The 20,946-nt window shown below is 30.7% G+C and overlaps 3 protein-coding genes across 5 annotated transcripts in view; 2 read left to right on the plus strand and 1 right to left on the minus strand.

Moving 5' to 3' along the window:
* LOC117179102 (elongation factor-like GTPase 1) overlaps positions 1–9,292 on the plus strand; it is a 495,923-nt gene extending 486,631 nt beyond the window's left edge. For both annotated transcript variants that reach the window (XM_033370761.1, XM_033370762.1), the window contains one exon: positions 8,001–9,292. In XM_033370761.1, the coding sequence (XP_033226652.1) occupies positions 8,001–8,189 (189 nt within the window). In that variant the 3' untranslated portion in view covers positions 8,190–9,292. The remainder of the gene's footprint in view (positions 1–8,000) is intronic.
* Positions 9,293–9,391: 99 nt separating this feature from the next.
* LOC117177781 (ATP-dependent Clp protease ATP-binding subunit clpX-like, mitochondrial) overlaps positions 9,392–20,946 on the plus strand; it is a 40,231-nt gene continuing 28,676 nt past the window's right edge. The window contains exon 1 of one of the 2 annotated variants that reach the window (XM_033368699.1): positions 9,392–9,585. The gene's annotated coding sequence lies outside the window, so the exon portion shown is untranslated. The other variant, XM_033368700.1, reaches the window with a different exon arrangement.
* LOC117177783 (DNA ligase 1-like) lies at positions 9,878–13,549 on the minus strand. The gene is made up of 2 exons (XM_033368705.1): positions 13,405–13,549; positions 9,878–11,621 (listed from the first exon to the last, which is right to left on the minus strand). The coding sequence occupies exons 1-2, from the start codon at positions 13,429–13,431 to the stop codon at positions 9,954–9,956; spliced, it is 1,695 nt and encodes a 564-aa protein (XP_033224596.1). The 5' UTR covers positions 13,432–13,549; the 3' UTR covers positions 9,878–9,953.

A 20,946-nucleotide genomic window follows, 5' to 3' on the forward strand; every position in this document is an offset into this window, starting at 1 on the left:
GTCAATTATTGCAATGATGCTAGAACCTAAATAGCGCGATATTAAATATGAGCATAAAGGGAGGAGAAAATATTAGATTAGAGGTCATTAAAAAAATTAATGAAAAAAGGTAACGTAAACAATTCTATGACATTCGAGGAAACTAATGAAATGCAACCAGCAAGATAAATGATGTATTCAATGTAAACAAAGAAAGGAAACTTCAACGATATTCAAATATTGGTGTCAGTTTTTGAGAATGAAACTGACCATAGAATAGTTACAGATAGAAAAACAAAGAAATTCCATTGCCGCTACAAAGATACAAAAATATATTATAACAATTTACATTTTGCCTTTCTTGACTAGAAGCCAGTATTAATATTTAGGAAGAAAATTGTACTGTATCAATTTCAAGTCATACAGGTTCAACGCTTCAAGTAGCAGAATCATTTCCCTAAAAAAACAAATTTTAAGATTGGAAGTGCCGCTTGCAAAAAACCGGGAACAAACCAACATCTCCAAAGTAGATGTTGAAAGAATAAAGTCATATTAGATACATGAGGATCAAAAAGTTTATTAAAAAAGAGTGTTCGATAGCCCCGGCCAGCGAGAAAAGCGTCATATTTTGACATTTTATCATAATTGAACGGGAAATTTATTTTGGAAATGAAAAATACAAGAAATAAAAGATTGGAGGTTACTGTATTTACTAAAAAAGAAGGTTATTCATCATTAATTACAGCAGGGGCGTGTCCAGGGGAAGGGCAATATTATATCGGATGTTTTTCAAGCTAATGAGAGATATCAGTCCATATTTTTTAAAACACGCTTTTGGACAATTCTAAACGATAAAAATGTTGATTTACTATCGTATAGAAATTTGGAAAAACGACATTGAAATTTGACCTGTAGTAATTGATATTAAACAAATACATTTTTTATATTTGATATTTTTGCTCGTAATATTATATATACGTTCTCTTTGAATATGTATTTATTTAAGGCCATGTGACGAGTGGGTCACGTCACCAGATTCCTACCTTACAGCCACCTTTCTTATTTCCCAACTTATTTTCACACGAAGCGCCACATCGAGTTGAAAATTTGGGATACTAAACAAGAAGCATTAAGAAAGGTAGGTCTGGTCTTAAACTTTAATAATTATTTTTAAAAAACCCCGAAAAAACTTATTTACAACAAAAAACTTTTTTTATAATTATACAAATTTAGGACCAGACCCACCATTCTGAGTGCTTCTTGTTTAGTACCTCAAGTTTTTAACTCGATGTGACGTTTCGTGTGAATATAAGTTGGGTGCCAATTAATTAGGTTTCCCAAAGAAATCGTAGCTGCTCTTGAACCTCTTTAAATCGAAAAAATACGTGTCGCTTAATTTCCTCTAAAAACACAAATAAAACATGTTTTATCGTCGAAAGTTTTTGCAGTAGGTTTAATTTTAATCTTTCTATATTAGCACATTTTTGCAATACGATTTTCAGTCAAAATTATAATATTGGTGTTATAGAAGGTGAAATTCCAAAACGTGTTTTAGAATGCGCAACGGTTTGCAATTTCATCTTACAATACCGGTATTGTAAGTTCACCTTACACTAAGTCTATCCCGCCTGGCTAATGAGTGACCGTCTATTTTTTCTATAACAGCAAAGGATCATGTTTCTTTGATTCAAGCTGAAGAAATGTCAGTTTTGACATATTGAACTCTTTGAAAAAAGTATGTATTTCATTCTATCCAAAAAACACGTTTTTTCTTCATATTTTAACCAAATTGTAAATTAAACTTGTTTTATTTTACAATTTTTTATTAACTTTCACTAGCAAACCAGAACATAACAAAAATTTTCCATAATTTTTCAACCAATAAGAACAATTTTGTTAATTTTTCAAAAATTGAATTTTCAAATCCAAACTCCCAACAGAAGAAGTTAACCGATTTCAATTTTTTGGTTATTTTTACTTGTTTCGAAAAGCTCACAAAGGTATTTTGCAACTTCCTCCTCGAAAGTAAGGTCTTCCATGCCACTAAATGATGTGTAATAGTAAATTGTGTATCAAAGGCATAAACACGGCTATTTTGACGAGCGTGAACTTACCATCCGAGCTCCTATCCTCCTTGAACACAAGCATGTGTAGCAGGTGAATCTTTAGTGTTCTTGACAATTTTAAATTATAAGTGAAAGGAAGAAATAGCGTACTTTGCAGAAGGGAAACTGTGGGGTGCAACAATGTAATTTTTTAAATGATAAATATAAATTTCTCCATATTCTTACGTGCTTGGTGCAATGTATGTGCATCAAGCGTAAAATTGAATGCATCGGGCGTAAATTTTCATGCCGGTCCGGCGGCAGAGTACGCATGCGCAAACGTTACTGGGCTGGAAGTGGCCGTATTACGCCTACATAACCTACATGCAATGGCGCATCTTCAATGGGGGTCAGACAAAAAGTTCTTTAATCCAGAAGACTATGTAAGAATAATATTCGCGCATGCGCACTTTGAAACAAATATATTTTGTGATTCAACGCAATGTACGCACTTGCGCACTTTAATGATAAGTAACTTTGCACACCGACAAAATAAGAAAATTCTTTAAAATTTGGTGACAAAAATTGTACGGAAATTTGGCTAAAAACTGGATCGGATATTTTTGGGGAAAAAGACTGAAAAAAGTGTTAAACAATTTTCTCGGACATTTGTTGCAAAAATAGCGTGTGGTACGTGCGCACTGTCTGGTAGCATGAGCCAGAGACTCGAATTACGAGAAGGAAGTACCAAACGTGCGAAGCGAGTTCGAAAAAGTACACAAGTGGGAAGAGCTGAAGACTCTCGACAGCAATCGCCTTTTTTTTTGCGCACTTGGTTCACAATTAGCTATTCTCTCACCTCAAACGAAACAATTAAACCTTCGTGTGTATACTGGGTCTTTAATGGAACAGTCTAAATTTCAAATTCAAATTTCGCTCCAATATTTTTACTATATTTCAATTTTTGTTAACAACGGTTCAAAACTTTTGTATTTGGCAACTACTGACACATGAAGCGCATACTTCGAGAAGTATCCCTGAATTTTTTCAGATTTTTTTAAAGCCTTAAAAACCTGAAAAATCCGCCTGTTCATAGTGTCTCGAAAAATATAGTGTATACACACGCAGGGTTCATTTTGGCACCTCCACTCCGCCCTAGTGTAGAGCCACATTGAAAATGGATCTTATTATTGGTCATTTGTTAATGCAACTTCTTCGCATGTTTACCCCGGCGGACGGAATTAACCGAATGGGTACGCTATACAGCGAACCCTAATCGTGTCTCTATGGTATCCTTTCCGTATCATGCAACAAAAAACTAAAAAGAAGAAACAGCAAGATGAAAATTTCAATTATTGCAATTCGGATTCCACGTTAAAATTACCATTAGAAGATCACAAAATAATTGCAATAGTTTTTTTTCATAACTTCTGCTGAAGGGACTTCAAGCGCATCCATAGTCGCTTAAGTAGTAAGCTGCTACTGAAAGAACATGCGCTTGATGTCGCCTTCAGTCTATGTTAATGACAAGTATTGTATTATAAACCATTTTTGACACTGCAAACAATCTATTGCAATTACACCGTGATCTTCTCACATCAAATTTAATGTAGAGTCCGTATTTGCAATAATTTCAATGTTCATCTTGTTGTTTTTTTTTTATTTTTTGCATAATACGAAAAGGATACAATAGGTATGCGATAAGAGTACGCTGTAGCGTATACCCTCGTGTACATTCCATCCGCCAGGATATGGTTAGCAATTTGTCTGTGAATGTGTCATTCTGCGGCCCACCCTATCTTTTACTTTCAAAAAAAAATATATCATTCGACGATTGGAATACATAAAAACTATGACAAATGGCCGTTCAGAAACTTAATTTAGCTTGGTTGTCGGTCAAATGAAGCTCAGGTCAACTGTAATTTGGGAAATATTCATGCGCCCTGGTCTCGAGTAACTGAGTGCGTTCTTGGCAGAGTTTCAGACAAAAATAACAGGTACATAACAGGTTAGTGGTGATGGTGCACCATCTCCAGCATCTCCAGTACCACCAACGCTACGCATCACTTCTGCCTCGTTCGTTGTGGCCTGTCTCGTATCCCATCAACATACCGTCCCAGGGCTAAGCACTACGAAAACAAATCTGTCTGAAACAAAAACTGTTGGCTACCATCTGCTCAGCGGGGCGGCCCTTAAAAAATTTGGTCCTCGCATCAGAGATCACAGCATCGCTTCCCGGTGCCTATTCCTTCCCAGCCAGGTTCCCAGAGCCAGGTGTCCGCATCTTATAAATTTCAATACGTGAGGATGGATGAGAGGTGAGGCTGGGAGGGAAAGAAGGTAAAAAACCTGCAGGAAGAAGGCCAAGAGTGGGAAAAGAGAGTGGCAGACTAGAGGAAAGATGGAACGTGAAAGAGAGAGAAGTAGCTAGTAGGTACCCCATCAATGGAATGGAGGGGGCATAAAAAGGTAAAAAGGAATAGAAAGAAATAAAAATGAATAAAAAGGGATGGCGACAGGGACGAGGATTGAGAGGGGACACGAAAGGAGTCTTGAAATATCAAGGAAGGGGCCTAATTCGGAGTGCTACCGGCTTACGCAAGACATTAGCCAGAAGAAATTTTGTCCAAGTCTGCACCAGGGACTCAGGGAGCCAGTGCCGAGGTCGGTTCCTCTTTTATTCTGAAATAGCGTGTGTGAAAACACTTTTGAGCCGACTACGCGTGGTCGTACATTTACGTTTTAAAGAGTTGCCGTTTATAAGAACCTCCTTCGCGTTCCTTCCGACAAATAAAAAAAAAACGTGCAGTTTTATTATAATTAATTAATGATCATCAAAAAACGTAAATTTTTATTATGCAAAGCGAAGTTGCATCATCAGAATAGTTTGTTACCCATCTACAAGTATTATCTTCTAAGGACAAAACAAAAATACACGTAACTTTTGTGTTTGGGCAAAACGATGGAAACATTCTTTTTGTGAAATTATAACTTTTGGAAATTTCATTTTCTGACAAAGTATTAGACCAACTTCAACACCGCCAAGAAACTTGCAATATTGTGTAACAATATATTGAATATAGGGGTTTGGCATCAATATTGAATATAAAGTAACGGGTTAGGATTAAATGGGTTGCACAATGGGCAATAATGGTACTCATAGATCTGCCTTTTGCATTTTGCGTTTTTGTTTACAATTTCATTCTGATTCTCCTATATAACCTAAATCTTAGTTTAGTAACAGAGTCGGGGGTCGCCTCGCACTGGCCTTGTTACTAAGTCGGGAGAATTGAAACGGAAACAGTCAGGGCCCCCTGAACCGTTTCCAATTAGAATGTTTAATATTGCACAATATACTCGACTGAGTACTCGCGCACTGCGGCTCTTCCGATGTTCGGTCAATACCTGGGAAAAGAAAGTATTGAGGCCATGTAATATTTACCCGTATCCTACTTTACCTAATTTATTTTTGCAACTACTTACTTCCACGTAAATTAAGGTATCGAGTTGAAAGAATAATATTTTAAATAAAAGAAATTAGGAATATTTGTTTGCATTCCCAGAAATTTAGGACCGCTCAAAAGGTCCTTAGTGCCCTTTATTTAATTTTCCCAATTTAAAATTCGGTATATCAATTATTACGTTTCAAATTTTTTACTGCGGTAAAAAGGATCAATCATATAATGAGTTTTTAACCAAAATCAGGGTTCCGAATTTGTGCGTAACTTCGAGATTCTTACGTAAAAAAACTAACGTAATTTACTTAAAGTAACGTTACGAGCCCTGAAAAAATTAAATTTAAATGTCATATTTCAACTTGATATTTTAATTTTATTTTTTTTTATATCCAAATACCTACACTTTGCTCGAAAATTTTTTAATATATGTGGTTGCTATTTTGCAAGCGCATTACTTAATTTTTAACTATTAAACAAAATAACAAGAATGTAAGAATTTCTTAAAAAATAGACTCTATATATTAATAATCGGCTAGCCACTAATACTTGTGTATGCACTAATAGGTCCCCGAGATTAATCTTCTTTAATAGGTAAAAAAGGACCCTGATTACGAATATCTTAGGTAGGTTTTCGAAATGTAGATCAATTTGTGTTGAAGCAACTTCATTATTTATCCACAAACAAATTATAAAATTATTTTTAACATTACTGAGGAAAAATCAATCTTTTTTGCATCTTGCACTTTTTTCGTATGATGAACCGTTTGCAATCTACAGCTTTATAAAGAAATGGGTTTTTATAACAAAATTGCTATATTTGCAGTGTTGCTTCAGAATCTATTGATCAGAAAAATTTAAAACTTATGCACTTTCTATTTCGAGGATAGATCTCTTGAAATGAAAAAGAAATCTTCCGATCAAATAAAAACTTCTCTCCTCAAATTTTTATTAAAAAGTTGCTATTTTTAAAAGGAAACCGTTTAGACTCTTCATTTATTAATAAAGAATCATCCAGATCAACCAGGGTGCTAATATTGCTTCAAATTGTTGTGAAATCTTTATCTAGCATTATTAACATCATTTGTTGTTCATAATTTCTTTTGCTAAATTGTTTATAACAATAGATATATGTAATGACCCTCAATAACCAGAATAGACTTAAATTTTTTGATTAATCTTTGACACATGATTAAAGTTTTCACTATCATGATATTTTCTCGTATAAACAATGTATTTTTTATAAACATACCCTCCCCTAAAAGCCATAATTTTCGAGTTATTATCGATTACCTTCTTTTACATCCTTAATTTTACCATAAAGAATGCAATTATCTTGGCTAGCATTTTCGATATCTGACCCTTATTGTTTATAACTATTGTTATTAACAAACACGATCAGTTAAGAAAATGTAATTTTTCCTTTTTTATTAATCTATGGAACAGAATAAAACTTTTCACTCTAGTGATATTTTCTCGTACTACAAGCCATTATTTATTTATGTTGTCATAAACCTCCCATGATAAGAGAGAATACATTTTTTATTCTACATGCCAAAGTTGTCTTTGTTTATAAAGATTTTATAATATGTTTTAAATTAGGTAACAGAATTTGAAGGCACTATTTATAAGGTTTGATACAACAAGCAGCGAGTTAAATATTTAAATTTAAAAAAACTCTGATCATTACGAAAGCACATTTTTTCACAAATAAAAAATTGTGGATTTTCAAATCGAGTCAAAAGTTTTACTTTGTGCCATAGATTAATAAACAAATTAAGAAAAAATCGATTTTCTTAATTTAGCATTTTTGTAATATTAATAGTTATAAACAATAAGGTACAAGTATCAAAAATACTATCCAAGATAAATAAATTGTTTATATTAAAATAAAGGATATAAAAAAGGTTTTCGCTAATAACTTGGAAAGTTTGGCTTTCAGGGGAAAGTATGTTTATAAAAAATACAGTGTTTTAAGGCCATAAATAAATCATGGCTACTCTTACGAGAAAATATCACGAGAGTGAAAAGTTTAATCGTGTTTCAAGGATTAACAACAACAAATTTAAGTCAATTCTGGTTATTGAGGGTCATTATTTATATCAATTGCTATAAACGATTTAGCAAAAGACATTATGAACAACAAATTATGTTAATAATGCTAGACAAAACTTACACAAAAATTTGAAGCAATATTATGTAACTGATTGATCTAGATGATTGTTTATTAATGAATGAAAAGTTTAAACGGTTTTTTCTTAAAAATATCAACTTTTTAACAACAATTTAAGGATAGTAAGGTTTTAGGATTACAGAAGAAAAATACTTTCATAATATATTACAATAAATAATGTTGAATATTTTTAATTTAATAATAAACGAACTTTCCACCTATTTTTTAAAATGATTTTTAAACCTGCACTATTTAGTAGTTGTCTTTGCGGTCATCGACACTATCTATTAATTGAGCCCACAAACTATAAATTGCTTACATCCACATTAATTAAATGATTTGTTACAGGTTATTGAGCAAGATCCATTCTGGGTTCCATCGACGGAAGAGGAATACCTGCACTTTGGCGAAAAATCTGACACCGGAAATCGTGCTAAAAAATACATAGACGGTGTGCGACGCCGTAAAGGACTTCCAGTAGATTATCAGGTCGTCATGCATGCCGAAAAACAACGGAATCTTTCGAAAAAGAAATAAAAATATTCAAACAAATATTTAGTCGGTTATTCGAAATTTTCTGCAAAAATAGCTTTCATATTTTTTAAATCAGACTATTCATTAAAGGTGCCTTTCATAGTAAAAGGAATACAAATATTCCCGCCTTTTGTACAGATCGCTTCAAAAAAAGTTGTTTTAAAATAGCAATTAATTCGACAAAAAAATACACCAAATTTAATAGAGAAAACCAGTCAGCGAATTATATAGTTTTTAACGTTATTTTTAATAATATTTTTGACGATAGCTTTACTAAGTTTAATATCAAATTTTAAAAGCATACTAATTAGTTACCTACATTTTTCCTTGTATCATTTTTTTCTTCATTTACAGGGATCACAGTCCCCTATTTCCCTTTTCTTTCACTTTCTTTGTTGAGAATTTTATCTCCTAAGTGGAAACCTATGCCATTGGGAGACCAGCTTAACATTAATATTATAAGAGATTACATTCGACCAAAATTATTTTATGTATAAATTCACATTTTCATAAGAATACAAAAGTAGAACATAAAAAGATTGTACCATTAAAAAAAAATTTTTAATACGTTCACGTAAACAACTATATATTAATATACCTATGAACACTTGAATATTTCTAGGGTTTGAATATTCAACTATATATTCACTGTAAACATCTGTGCACAAGAGCGCTAATATAAGAGCAGTTTCGGGGGTTGCCTCGCACTGGCCTTCCGTGGAAACGTAAACAGTCTATTGTAGGCTGGAGGCGACCCATTATTGACGCTGCCACGCACTGACACACGGCTGTGTAACTGCGTGGGCCAGCAGTTCTTGGAATTATTAAATCAATCGCTCGTATACAGGCGTTCTTGTGTATATTCAATTTAATAAACCCACTGTTTTAAAACTACAAACATACATATTTTAAACCACTGTCGTTTTATTCTATTTTTTGACTTACCTGCTTTTATTTTGAGCCCCTTCAACCTACAATAAGTAAAAACAAACTCCACAGGTTATTTCATATGTGATATTGAAAGCGTTAACTTGTATCAATCGAGAAAAAGGCGAAATCGTTCATCTCTGTTTTGTACACATCGTAAAATAAAGTTTAAGACATTACAACCTGCCTTTTCCCCACCGCCCAATGAACAAACCGTTTGTCAACTATTATTAGGAAACTACAGACGGCAATCGGCATGAAAGTGAGGCTCTTTTATTCGCGGTCATGTCAACCTAAAAACCCACTCACTCATCCTAGTTTACTTCATTCAAATTTAAAATCCACTCACAAATGACAGAATCAAGAAATAATTTAAATTCACATTCGAGTGAAATCTGTATTCACAGATTTAATAACTTTACAAAATCATGGAAAAATCTACTTTCTTAATGGTAACACAACCCGAGCACAGGTAATAATCTGAATGGTGAATTCGTAAAAATTGGAAGTAAGTAATTATAATTATCTCAAAATCAGAGAAATATAAATCATTGACACTTTTTGCCCATATAACCTATATAACTTAAAAATATCAGCGCATAAGAAGTTCTGAAAAAATTATCAAGTTGAAATAATCAATAATTTATTTGTTATAACAATTTTTGCTTCTGGGGTGTGATGCACCCTCGTGCGTCGAATACGTCACTCGGCAGAAATGTGTCAAAGGTTAAAAAAATTTTACTTGACGTTAAGTCGTAAAGAAATTCAGTACCAATTCAATTTATTTACAAAATCTAACATGTAAACACATACACATTATTTCTCACTTAGTTTTTGTATTCAATCACGAAATACAATTTTCTTGCCTTGGAATCCCAACTTCAAAGCATTTTGTTGTTTCTTTTTCGCAGCCCAGGAAGGATGCAAATGTTCATCCGATGTCACACTCTTCTTTTCAAATTTGTTGCCGAATTTGTCGGCGCTTCTGGCTTCGATGCCTCTTCCCTTTTCCGCCCTAGGGCCAAACTTGGAAGAAGCATTATTTCTATCCCGCGGATTATTTTTTTCGTATCCCCTTTTCTCCATTCTCGATTTAAATTTGGAACTCGAATTGTCTTTATTCCACGTATTATCACCTCGGAATTTATTTGGTCGCTCTTCGAATTTATTCATGTTCGTGAAGCTGGTATTGTTTTTATCACTTCCTTTTCTTAGAAAATCTCTTCCTTCTTGTGGATTTGCGTGATCTAGATTGTGAGTAGGTAAATTTGAATTTTCAATCTTTTTCGGAACGACGACTCTTAAATATTCGTGACTTCCATCTGCTGTCATGAAAAAGCTGTCGACTTCCTTCTTCACTTCCTCTTTCTGAGTTTTTGATTTCCGTTTTATCTTCTCCGGAATTTTCTGTTCAAATTCCTCCTCAAGTTCCTGTGCTTCCTCCTGCAGGAACTCGGAAAACCTTTTTACTGTTGCTTCCTTAGTAACTGTCTTGATTTCTTTTGTATTTAATTTTCTTTTCCTCGGAGGACCAGAAATTATTGGTGCTAATTTGTTAATCATGATTTTTGAATCTTTTAAAGACTCTGACACTTTCTTGCTTAACTTTTTTCTAACGGGCTCCTCTTCTTCAGCTTCTGATTCAGGTTCACAAGATTTTATTTTTTCAGCTTTGCGCTTTGACACTGATTTTTCTTTTTTTGAGGGCCTTGGTACTTGCTTTGTTACTTTTTCTTCAGTTTCTGATTCAGACGTATCTTCTGAATCAGATTGGGGTTTTAACTCTCGAATCTTTTTTGACTTTAAATTAGGCTTAAGAGGCAACTCGCTTTCACTGTCTTCCTCCATTTCTTCCGAATTTTCATCTTCTCCATCATCTTCACTCTCTTCTTCTTCTTCTTCTTGCTCATCTTCGTCTTCTTCTTCCTCTTGCTCATCTTCGGCTTTTTCTTCTTCGTCAACATCATCTTTATTCTCTTCTTCGTTTTTTATTAAACTTTCATTTTCTATCTCGTCATCAGTGATATTTTCAGAAGAATTTGCCATAACTTCTTTCAGTTTCTTCTTCTGCTCCTTCTCCTTCGTTTGTTTCTGTCTCTTTTCTTCTATGAATTCTGCTCTTTTTTCATACTCCAAACGTGCTAATTTCTTTTTACCTGGTCCTAGAAATTGTTCATAATCAGGGAACTTTTGTTTAAATTCAGCTATTCTTTGCTTCAGCTCCGGAAAATCGGCAAACTTGGCGATTACGCGAGTGTGGGCATCAGAAGTTACATCATCCAAAATTGAATACAAACTTCTAGTGTTGACAAGTCCGAAGTCGGATACTTCATCATCTTTAATCTTCTTTGCAGCTTCAACTTCTTCCCGAAATCTATTGGCTCTTCTTTTAAACTTTATTAATTTCTTCTCATCTCCACGTTTTACTTTGAGTATATTTATTTCCCTGATCAAACTTCGGATGATGCGAACTCGAGCCTTTCGAACGATTGGTCTCATCAGGATAATCTGGAAAATCAACATAAATTTTAGTTCGTATTCAGACTGACATACCATTTCAAATTTATCTTATGCTCTGGTAATTTATAAAAATAAACGAATCTTTATATTTAATTTAAACCATCAATGGTTTACACCAATTCGGATGAGACTTATCAATAATATTATATTTGGGTGTCCGTATGAAAAGGGCACTTATGACCGGTATGGAGTTACGTATAAGGGCATTTAGCCGGATAAATTCCCGTCATTTCAGGCCAAAAAATATTCCTCTAAGTTGAAAAATGAGTCACCGGGGCATTTTTAAAGTTGGAACTTCGGAAAATTGTTTTTCGAGAAAAATGCACATAACCTTGGCGAGTGCCATAAGCACACATGTAATATTTTTTTTCAAACATGAAATATACTTACGTCCAGTTACTATCTGGATGAGTGTTGGATAAGTTACTTTTATTTTAGAAACAAGTTAATGTTACGTTACTTAACGAAAAAAAGTAACTAGTTACGTTACTTGCAACTGTAACTAGTTACAGTTACTAGATAAAGTAAATTGCAATTACCTAAAAAGCTACTTTTTCTCTTCCTTAATTTAAAAATATAAATAATTAATACAAGATTAATAAAATTATTTATTATTATATTATTACAATAAAAATATTAGTAATTCGTCAAAATATTATTTTAAAACAGAGATTGGTTTAGTAAATGAAAAACTAGACAGATATTTCATCAAGTGAACAGAAATATATTTTTAGAAATTGGAATAGAGAGTACAGAAAGTAACTGTAAAGTAACTAAAATTAAGTTAAACTGCAAAAATCGTGACTAACTTACGTTACAAGTTACTTAAAAAAGTAACTAAATTACCCTAAACGATACAAATGATGTAACTTTTTAGTAAATTAGTTACTTATATCAAGTTACTACCCAATACTGATCTGGATATGAGTATAATCCCAATTAATTCACTTCAGTGCCTAATATTAATCCGCACTTAATCCCAAAATTATAATTTTGACTTCGACTTAGATAAACGCGAATATCTCCTAAACTAAAGGCACTTTTCATGCGGACGCCCACATACCAAAATCATGTTCATAATGAAACGTAAATATAAGTAGTTAATAGTTATTAAAGATTATTTAAACTATTACAATTTTGTTCAATTATACGAAGATTAATCAATCGTTAAAATATACTTTAAATAAATTGTACGTATAAAGTTAATAATAGCAACTTATTCGAAAAAAATATAATAATTTAAACTAATACAAATAGCATTTAAATTAAATCATTCATGTTCCTTATCCAAAAAATAAACAAAATGCCATGTTCTATTTATCTATGTTCCCAGTACTTTTAATTATTTTCAAACTAAAAAAATGCTTATCGTGTTAAATTGTTAGTTGCTGCAAACGCGAAAGACAAGAACCCTTTGAATTAAAAGCTTAAAAAAACATTAAATAATTTCGAAATTCATCTTTCGCTGATATTACCTAATTTTGGCTTATATTTTTACAAAAATGTTTTTTTCAAGCGATAAAAACGTGCTCCTAGGATTAAAAACAATTATAAGAACGTCGAAATACTTTTGCTCCCTCTTCTAGAAATTGATTTTCGAGGAATTTAATTACTTCACCAACAACTTTGAACTGATGCTTATTATACAACTGCAAATTAAATAACCTAATAATCAAATATCATGGAGTAAAACATAACCTTAAAATCGAACAACCTCCTAATAAAAAATGCAGATAAATATAATAAATCCACAGGAATTGTGCATACTCACTTCCTGATTAACTTCGGCTTTACCCATTTTGGAACTCAAAAAAATATATCTTTATAAATTAGGCTCCTTCCTTCGAAAAACTGCAAAAAAACATGCAGCAATTTGTTTTATCCACTCTCAGAAAAGACGTTTCAGTTATCACATCACATGTCAAGGTGAGAGTCAGTGATGCCAATGTTGGCACCCTGTGCTACTGCGCTTGCGTTAGTGCTGCGCGTTGGTTAGCCGCACTTGGCGCGCGAGTCAAAATTACTTCAAAAAACAATTCTTGTGATTTAAATAAATAATTATGAAAAGATGCACAAGAATGTATAAAAATTATGTGACCTTTGATTTCAGACAAGAAAAGAATGTATATCACATATATTTTATGAATAAAAGTTTATTTTTATTAAACTCCAAAGTACGAGCTTGCTCCCCGTACTCAATTCCCTATAGAACATTATCTAAATTTGTCTTAAAAAATTATCAAAATAATAATTGTGCATTTGAATCATAACTGCAATGCAGTCGTGACAATTTGTGTATTTACAGTTCATATAATTATATGAATTCCCAGAAAAATAGATACAAAATATTAAGAACCTTATAAATAATGATTTTCAATCACTTTTCCCTAAAGTATCTTTCTAAATTAAATGTTTTGTAAAATTTAACTTGTTCTTTGGAATTGAATGAAAATAAACTATTACTTATAGAATATATGTTTTATAATTTTTGTTGTCTGAAATCAACATTTATACAATTTATATGCATTATTGTGCATTTTTTAATCATTATTTATTTGAATTACAAGAATTACTTTTTAAAGTAATTTTGAATTGCGCGCCAAGCGCTGCTAACCAGCGAGCGGTCCTAGCGCAAGCGCAGTAGGACAGGGTGCCAACATTGCCATCACGTACCTTAGCATCACTGGTCATGATCATGGATATAGGAAACAAGGGACTAGGCATGCCATTGAGGGGGTGTTGCAATGAGGGGGGAGGTCCGCCACCTTTTGATGTCTCGCGACAAACATGGCAGCGCCCACATGTTTATATTTTCATGCACAGTTTGTCGGCAAGAACGCTTGTGCGCATAATCAAATGACACATCGTAAGATGGCGGCTCTCCCCACTCGTGGATTCTACATCGCTCACCAAAGTTAGAATGGCATGCCTAGTAGATGCGGTGCGGGCTTAGTTACCCGCGATAAATATAGACGGCGCGTCCGGCGAAAATTGTCAGTTCCCCTCTACCCGCCGCTCACGGCTATAGCACACATCGATAACAGCCACTTGGAGCATGATCTAAGAATACACGGTCTAGCCGCACGCAACTAAAAAAAAGTTAACCAATAAGGAGCAACTTCTCCACTTTTAACCATATTGGATAAGTGAGCGCGCGAGAATGAAGTATATTTGAAAAGAAGTGAAATGAAATCTTTTGAGTGACGACCGAGACGCAAACGGTTGCTATCGTAACCAAGATGGCTAAAAGTGGTGGAGTGCGAATGGGGTCGAAATTGGGGGAGCTGATGGCTAGACCGTGTATTCTTAGATCATGACTTGGAGCGCTGTAAGCAACTCTCAGTAGGCCCCTCGAGGTGCACTAATGGTTACTTAGCTCGGACAAGAACCATTTGGATTGAAAGTAAATTTAGTAAATTGCCAATTAAAACATTTTTACATTTATAAGTTATAACTTTGCAGAACATGGTTATTTTAATAAATACCACAAACAAAAGTCGATGAATAATTTATATTATGGTTTCATATATTTCCCAATATTTCTAAAATTATTACTTATAATTTTCATTCTATATATTGTCTATAGATAGTTCTTTAATATTATTTATTTTTTATTTTTATGGTCTGCAATTTCTATGGATTTTTTTAGATTTAATAAAAATATAATTATAATTCCAAGGGATATGAAAATTGTTCTTTCGGTTTTTAGATGTTAAGACGGCAGTTCCAAGCCAGATTACGCTTCACATTGGCAAACAAAAATTATACGAACAAAATTTCACTGTCATATTCATAAAAAATATCATGTTCCATAAAATATATTTTAAAATAAACTTTAAATTATTATAATTACTACAGCTTACTCGAAATATATATAATACAAATTATTTTTTAAGTTTTTCAGAACTTTTAAATATATTTATAATGATTCCCATTTTGTCGAAAATTTTATGTAAAATTTTGCAAAAAAATGCCTCAAAATCTTCCAGACTTTTTTACAATCTTATCAATTTTTTAAAATGTTTGAAACATTTTCGACACTGTAAACTTCCCGAAATTATAAAATTCTGAAACCTGAAAATCCCGAATTAAAAAATTATAGAATAATGAAATTCTGAACAGTTTACAATATTATCGAATTTGAAAATTCCCGAATAATAAAACTCCAGGCCGAATGCTGTCTAATGATAAAATATACAAACTAGAAAATTCCCGAATTGCAGAAATTGAGAAAACAGTTTTGTGGCCAATATTATTTATTTATTACAAATACAATGATGAAATATTTTTATCATAGAAATTTTGTTTAATGTTTAATTTTGATAAATTATTGTTTTAATTTAAAATAACAATAATTGTATAAAAATGTGATACAAACATAAATTTAAAAACACGTGAGCTTCAATTGAATCAAACTTTACAAGATTCAATTCTGACTAATTTAACGTGATTTTTATTTTAATTTTTTTAAATAATAATTTTATTTTTGCGAGAGTTTTCTGTATTATGCAAAAATACAATGTACATTTTGAAACATCGTTTTTTATTCAAAAATACATTTGTTCAATTATTGTTATTTCAAATTCTAACAATTCTAACAATAATAAGATTGTAAATTGTCGAGAATTTTCCAATTCGGAACTTTTATATTTCGACAATGTTATAATTTCGGGATTTTTACAGTGTTGTGGGAATTTTATTTTTCGGAAAAAGCGACTGAAAAATCCCGAAAAATAAAATTCCCGACACTGTAAAATTCATAAATTGAAAGATAACCAAAGAATAAAATTCCCGAATTTATAAAAGTTGAATTAAAGAATTCTCGAAAAATAAAATAAATAAAATTCCGGACAATAAGATATTACCCAATTTGAAAAATCCCTAAAGAAAATGGCTGAATTATAAAATATCCGAACTAGAAAATTCATGAATATAATAATTAAAAAGATTGTTTCTCAAATAATATTTATTTATTGAAAATACAATAATCGAATATATATTTCCGTATGAAAAATTTTGTTTAAAAATGTGCATAGTATTTGAAAAAAATATTTGGAAGTTCTGAAAAATCGAATTTTTGTTTTCATAAAAAAATAATAAGAATAAATTTTGATATAAATCGTTGTTGAATTAAATCCTGCAAAGTTTGTTTCAAAAATGTTCTTATGTAGGTACGAAGAAAATTTAGGCAGAACATTTTTTTCTTTCAAAGCGCACGTGTTTTTTAATGTATTTTTTAATACAATTTTTATAAAATTATTATCCAGGTGCCGGAGATTTCATTTTTTGGAATTTTTCGTTCATCCCTTTTGGGATTTTTTCAGCGGTGTCATATTTTTATACCTCTTCTTAAAATTATGTAATTTTTCAAAATAAAAAGTCAATATTTCAAAACATTTAAAAATCATCAAAAGTATCAATTCTCTTTTAAATTATTTCAAATCTCTTTAAATTTGTCACTCTGAAATTGTGACAATTTTTTTCCAAATTGTTTACTACTGAAAATCGTTTTTTTTTTAATTTCCAAACTAAATAGATTAAAAATGGAATATTTTATACTGAAAAAATACTTTAAAAAGATTTTGAAATTTAATAAAGGCTTCCATTTAAGAAGCCATTAATTCGAACGTTTACACTTGTGTCACCACTAAGGCTTTCGAATTAAATTAGTTCAAATTTTAACGTTAAAATATGCAAATTATATTATTTTGAACAGATCTAGAATCATCTTGTAAAATCAATTAATGTTAAATTTTTAATACTCGAACTGCAGTTCAATTTTCAAATTTAATTTCTTTTCCCGATTTGTCCCGGTCATGGGTATAGCTCAATATTTAGAACAACTTTCATTTTTTGAAATAGTAATTTTTCTGTTCTAACTTGCGGGACAATCATTTTATTCTTTGAAAGATTTTTTACAAATCTTGTTGCTAATTTTTACATTCTCATCCGAAATGAGAAGGTATTAGTTTTTTTTATGAAAAATAACTTTTTCGAATTTTATCAAATGTCGACGTTTTGAGGCCTCTTGAGTCAGAAGAACAAGTTTTTACGTCGGGGTCTGTTTGTCTGTCCGGCGTCTGTTTTCTGAAAATTTAAATATTTTGTAGAAAATTCTTTTTGCTTTGGGTTAAAAATCAATTTTTTTAACTTCAAATTTAACTATTCTATGATTTATTGAAAAGTGATCTTTTTTAGTTGAAAATTTTTGTATTTTATTGAATATTCGTCTTTCTTAGTAGAAAATTCATCTTTTTTGTCGAAAATTTAATTATGATCAAAAATTGATTTTTTGTTTAGAAAATTAGTCTTGGTGGAAAATAAATTTCTTTTGTTCTTCAATGACTAGAACGACTTCAGGTAATCCTTAAAATAATAAATATTTAATAATATTTAATAAAATATAACAATTTATATGTTGTAAACAAATTAGATAAAGAAGTTCAAAATTTTGGTCCTTTCGCATAGAAATTTTTTTCTGCACTGAAAATGTTTTAAACTGTTGAACGAATGACTGCTAATCACGAAAATATTTAAGAAGTTAACAATAACCATTGTTATAAATAATTTGTGTGACAAAATATTCAAAAATAAGGTTTTATCAAAATTTTTATTTTCTTTAGTTGCTACAATGGCTCCGGATATTCCGAAAAAATGTATCTTTGATAACATCTAGTAGAATATAACAACTTACATCTTTAAAAACAATTTACATAAACAAATTCTAAATGTTGGCAGTTTCACTTGGAAAAAGTCGGGTTTTCATTCTTAATAGATTGAAAATGAATCATAACACTGCATGCTAAGATTCACTCAATACAAAATCTTTTGACAATAACCCACCGACTCAGCCATCACAGAAAATTAAAATTTGATAAAACCTTAAGTTTAATTATTTTGTCACAGGAATTGTTAATCAGAGTGGTTATTGTTAACTTTTATAATATGTCGGTGACTAGCAGTCATTCGTCCAAAAACTTAAAACATTTCCAGTGCAAACAAAAAATGTCCATGCCAAAGGGCAAAAATTTTCAATCTGTTTATCTAATTTCTTTAGAAAAATTTAAATTTTTATATTTTATCTAATAATAATTTATATTTATTATTTTAAGGAATATCTGAAGTCGTTCTGGCCATTGAAGGAAATTATAATTTCAAAAATCTCAAATCCTAATATTTTGCCAAAATAATTGTTTATCACAGTGCTTATTATAAACTCTTAAATTATTTTTGTTATTAAATGTCATTCGTATAAGACTATTTGTATATATGATGTTCGGTTCAATTTAAATAAATATATACATTATATTAAATAACATTAAATCCATTTTCTCATTTATCAGACTTGTCATTAACTTTTTACCAAATAATTCTCTCCAAACATTTCAATTAAAATTACCATTACTTTTTAAAAATATTTCCTTCAAAACTCGAAATTGTTAAGATTTTAAAGGTACAAAGATTCTTCACTTGGCAACTGAAGTTGTAGTCTTACATATTTTTATTATTATTATATTTATATTGGATATAAGTGATATCTGTTTTATTACTTCTTCTAATCATGTATATGTTTTAAATAATTTTCTCATTGAGGAATTAAATATTGTTAATTTTTTCATTAGATCCGTTAATAATTTTAACAATAAATAATTTTTTTAACTAGAAAAAATAATCAAATCAATAATATCAGTAAAATAAATCATGGAAATATGAAGTTCGAACTGCTTTCAAAATGTATTTTAAAATTAAATTTTATTCATATTAAACTACATCTTTTTATGATTTTTTCTATTTTTATATAATTAGTAATAGTTACTCTTATTTGTTTTAATATATTTTTTGTTTATTTGCAAAAAGCATCAAGTTTTTAATTATTTTTGCTTTTTCTGAATGCAATTCAATGAAAAAGTCAGACCTACTTTTTGTGGCGCCATCTGTTGCAATAGGTTAACCGACATTTCCCCTCCGGATCGTAAGAAAATTGCTACCAAAGATATTATAAACGTAGATGCGGTACGGGGCGTCGGAGTGGGGAATTATATATATAGGACACCACATTTTCTACCCTATCGAGGTGCTGCCCTCATCGTACTACGAAGTCAAATTCTTGTTTTCTCATTCGTCGTAAAATATGACGGTAAAGCAGTAGAAAAATTTTTTGACGTTAGAAAAGTTTGACATGTATGTATCGCTGAATTTTTTCAGATCTGAAGCTTGATCCAGGTTTTCGGTAGTCTTTTTTTAATTATAAAAAAAATGTTCTTGAAAAATCATATTTCTAATTTAAAAAAAAGTATTATAGAAAGACATTTCAAGATAAACAAGTGCTGAAAGCATTTTTCTTTGACAATTTTTTTTCAATTGAAATACTCAAATATTTATACCAAAGAAACAACTTTTTTAATTTTTGAAGTATTTAAACATTTTTGTTTAAATTTAAAATAATAATTAAAACAAAATATATTTCTGGATAAGATATTTTGGTTGAAAATGTATATAGTATTTTTTAAATCGCAAAAGTTCTTCTGAAAAATCGAAATGTTAATTAAAAAACACGTGTTTTTATATATTAATTTGTCGGCAAAATTTTTTGTATAATTTTAATTTTAAATTCAAACAATAATTTTTAACACTTTAAATATTAAACAAAAATTTATTTGATAACAATATTTTATTATCGTAGTTTTAATGAATAATTAATATTGATTAAGAAACAATTTTATTTGGGGAGTCTTATTATTTGGGAATTTTAAAATTCGTTAATATTATAAACTGTTCAGGAATTTTATTAGTTTTGGAATTGTATTTTTTTGGAACAGAGAATTTTACCGAATCGGGAATTTTATTTTTCGGGATATATCAGTCGTCCCCATAGAATTACAGAAAATTTGCTCTAATTATAATTTCGGCGCTCGATCTTGTTGATTTTTTCCTACAGTATTATTAAAAAGAAATGTGTATGGAAATTTTTTATATCACAAAGTTAAAGATAATCTCAATTAAAAATTTAAAAATTCGCTGTACATCCAATTTTTATTCTTGGGTCTTGGCAATTTTTTTCTAATCTATTTCAGTGACTGGTAAACAGGGGTGCTTTTCTCTTAGAAAATAAGTGATTAAAATTTGAAAAAATTGGGTAAGCTTTTTTGACATCTAGGTATGTAAATAAGCTAAACTGCAGAAAATTTACAAACTAATTTAAGAACTATTTACACTCTTTTAAGATACCAATACAATTTACATAACACTAATTGTAAAATTTGCAAATTTTTAGGCCTTCAGTTTAGGAACTTGAATTTTAACGTTAAAATTG

The sequence above is a fragment of the Belonocnema kinseyi genome, chromosome 8 (assembly GCF_010883055.1).
Source record: "Belonocnema kinseyi isolate 2016_QV_RU_SX_M_011 chromosome 8, B_treatae_v1, whole genome shotgun sequence".
Lineage (NCBI taxonomy): Eukaryota > Metazoa > Arthropoda > Insecta > Hymenoptera > Cynipidae > Belonocnema > Belonocnema kinseyi.

Coding starts and splice junctions, on each gene's coding strand:
- LOC117177783 (XM_033368705.1), bottom strand. CDS start 13,431: ATGGGTAAAGCCGAAGTTAATCAGGAA. Junction 11,622..13,404: donor AAGCCGAAGTTAATCAGGAA/GTGAGTATGCAC, acceptor TTGATTTTCCAG/ATTATCCTGATGAGACCAAT.